Genomic DNA, 3,153 nt, shown 5'->3' with positions numbered 1-3,153 from the left:
TCGCTGCCTCTCCCAGGAATGTAGCTCAGAACAATTAGTGCTGCCAGATGGACCAATGGACCACTTGCGAGCTTCTGCTGCAGCAGCTGCTGCTGCTAGGGAGCTGGTGGACCTAAAAATTATTTTAAAGTTTTTAAATAGCGTTTGTTTTCTCGAGTTCAACTGCGGGTGGAAACCCTGAAAAGTGGTTTTAATTCTCTAACTAAGGTTTGCTGCTTGCTGCAGTTTCTGAGGGCAATAAGCCGAAGACCACTAGTAGGAAAGCTGCTGAAGCTCCTGCTGCTGCTGGCCTGACCACTGGTCTCTGCAGCAGCAGCGAATCAGTGAGCTTTTGGATTTTAATGAGTTAAGAAAAGGGCTAGAGGCCCTTTGGGCAGCAGCCTGGGGATTTTCTGCTGCTGCTGTAGCACCGAGAGCAGCTCTCTCTGGCAATTAGACGCTGCTGCTGCTTCTGCTGCTGTTGCTGCTGCTGCTGCAGCAGATGGGGGCTGGAAAGCAACAGCTGGAGACTGCTGCTGCTGCATTTGCACACAAAAGAAATCCGCAGTAGGCATTTCGAGTCCGTCTTGTGCACTATTGCTCGAAAACAAAATAATAAAATGGAAAAAAACATTTTGGAACGTTCTCTGGAGTCTAGAGAGGCACCGGAAGAGAAAACTGACCTGAAAGGCTTTTAAAGTAATTTTTTGCTGTCTCCCTCTCATTGTCAATGGCTGTAGCAGCAGCAGAGCCAGCAAGTGCAACTTTTGCTGCTCCTGCTGCAGCAAAGCCACAGCGCTGGGGCCCACAGGCCCTTCTCCTTGGGGCATTTAATAGTCCATTTGGCCTCCTTTTTTGCTGATTTTCCCTCAGCACTATCTCTGGAGTTTTTGCAAATGGTAAATTTGGTCCTTTAAAGTTCTTATTGGCTGCTTAAAGTCTTTGTTTTGAGCGGCCTATCCATCTGGTAGTGAAATTCGACTAAGAGCTTTCTGCTGCAGAAAAGATTTAAAGTTTTAGCCACTAAGGACTTTCTCTTGTACTGCAGTTCCCCTTATTTCTAAATTTTGTTTTTGCGGAATTTTTTTTAAAAAAAAAATGAAATGAAAGGAATGAATGGCGAGGCCGGGAAGGGCCCGCGTCTGGGGTGTATGTCCAGCTGGCTCGAGTGTTTGTGAATTAGAACTTTCAATTTAATTCAAAAAACAAAAAAGAAGAAGAAGACAAATTCAGAAAAGAGGCGACGAGCGCTGCTGCAGCAGCAGGTATGAACTGGCGCTGCAGCGGCTGCTGCGCGAGCCCAAGTGGAAAGGGGCGGGAAATGGAATATATAAGGGAAATAGACAGAGAAGAAAAGGAGTTTCTGAAAATAAAAAGCCTGATTGGGGTTTAAAACCCTTTTTAAGGCTTTGGCGCGACGCAAGGGCGCAGGCAGACTCAAGGCGGATCCTGCTGCAGCATGCATGCGGCGAACCGCCCAGGCTGCTGCTGCTGCTGTAGTGGCGGCGCCAGCTGCCAGCAGCAGCAGCCAAGGGCTGCAGAGTTTGCGTGTTTGCGGAAATTAAGTGAGATTGAGAAGTGTGGAGGCCTTAATGGTGTTCTTTGCGCTGCGGAATGCTCTGAAACCCTCCCCCTGCCACCGCCAGCTGCTGCCGAGGCAACCAGACCAGGATGAGTTCGCAGCCGGCGGGGGAAGAGCTGCCGTACATCGGCAGCAAAATTTCCTTAATTTCAAGTTCAGACATTCGCTACGAAGGTGAGGGCATTGAAGACTCCACACGCGGGAGGGCGGCGCGCCAGCACTTGCAGCAGCAGCACCAGCGACAGCAGCAGCACTGCTCGCCTTAGAGCCTTCCTTTTTCTTTCCCGCTTTTTGCACTAAGTTTTAATCTCGAAACTCAAAACGGGAGGAAATAATTCAGTTGCATTCGCCGGAAACGGCCTGCAAACTGGCACGCCGGGCGCCGCCCCGGGCAGTTGCTGCGCAATTCCGATTTTCGCAATTTGAATTTGAGCCGATCTGCCTCTTTTCCCGAATTTTCGCAGATCAAATTAATTTGCATTCATTTTTGAGGTTAACTGGGGCCTTTTCGAGGCCCGAGGAACCCCAGAAGGGCCCTAATCGCCCCGCCTTCCACTTTATTCCACTCGGCTGCGGCGGGTGTTCGTGTCGGTGCGTGTTCGTGTGTTCTTGAATCTGAGGTGTATGGACACCTCCTGCGCGCGCGCCGATCTGAATGCGCCGGTTTGGAATGTCCACCAAACACTTTTCTCTTTTTGTCTCATCTTTTTGCCGAAACAAACTCAGGAAACGAACAGACTATTCTTTTTCGTTTCCTGGACTTGGCCGCGATTCAGATTTGGACTTCAGTCAAATTCGTTCCGGTTCACTGCTGACTCTCGTGCGAGGAACACGTCTTTCTCGTTCATTTTTTCCCGTTTTTTTCCAAATTTGTCTTTTTTATTTAATTATTCTAAACTGCCTTTGCTGCTGCATTCTGCGTGCATGCATGCAAGTCCAGCCCCGCTTTTTCCCTTTTTGACTCAGGCATTCTGGACTCGATTGACCCCGTCGCCTCGACAGTTTCGCTGCGCTATGTGCAGTCCTTCGGGACAGAGTCTCGCCCGGTGGCTCTCCATATTCCTCCCTCTGCAGAAATCTTCAACTGCATCGTGTTTCGCGGTCAGCGAGGGTTTAGGGTTTAGGGTTTACGGTTTAGGGTTTGGGGTTGGGCTGAAGGCCCGGATAGCTTGTAGGCCCGGCGGGTGACTGCTGCAGGCCCTGCAGGGTTTAGAGTTTAGGGTTTAGAGTTTAGGGTTTACAGTCTAGGGTGTAGGGTTTAGGGTTTAGGGTTTTGCATGCAGGCAAACACATTAAGGACCTGACAGTATGCAGCGAGCCCGAGCCGCCGGCCCCCCCAGTGGCGGCTTACCCCCACGACCCAGCCATTCTCAGCATGGAGATGGCGGGGCCCCTGGGGGCCCCCCAGCGGCCTGGGGGGAGCTCGCTGCTGCGGCCAGGCCTGGGTTCGCCCCCTAGCCACGTGGGGAGGGCCCCCAGCGGGGGGCCCCCCCCCGTGTACGGGGGCCTCGGGGGGGCCCCCAACGAAATGGCTGAGGCCTGCTGCCCCCCTGCTGCTGCGCTGCAGGGCCGGGGGGTTTGTGGGGCCCCTG

At 52.3% G+C, this 3,153-nt stretch overlaps 1 protein-coding gene across 1 annotated transcript; it reads left to right on the top strand.

The window, feature by feature from the left end:
- Positions 1 to 1,650: 1,650 nt before the first annotated feature.
- ETH_00005515 (uncharacterized protein) lies at positions 1,651 to 3,146 on the top strand (the record flags this gene model as incomplete). Its single annotated transcript, XM_013379038.1, has 3 exons — positions 1,651 to 1,735; positions 2,528 to 2,662; positions 2,845 to 3,146. Coding segments are annotated over 3 exons (522 nt in total), but the record flags the coding sequence as incomplete, so codon positions are not given.
- Positions 3,147 to 3,153: the final 7 nt, after the last annotated feature.

Source organism: Eimeria tenella, genomic scaffold, assembly GCF_000499545.2.
Source record: "Eimeria tenella Houghton genomic scaffold, Eth_scaff1331, whole genome shotgun sequence".
Lineage (NCBI taxonomy): Eukaryota > Apicomplexa > Conoidasida > Eucoccidiorida > Eimeriidae > Eimeria > Eimeria tenella.
This window is presented reverse-complemented; position numbering and strand designations above follow the sequence as displayed.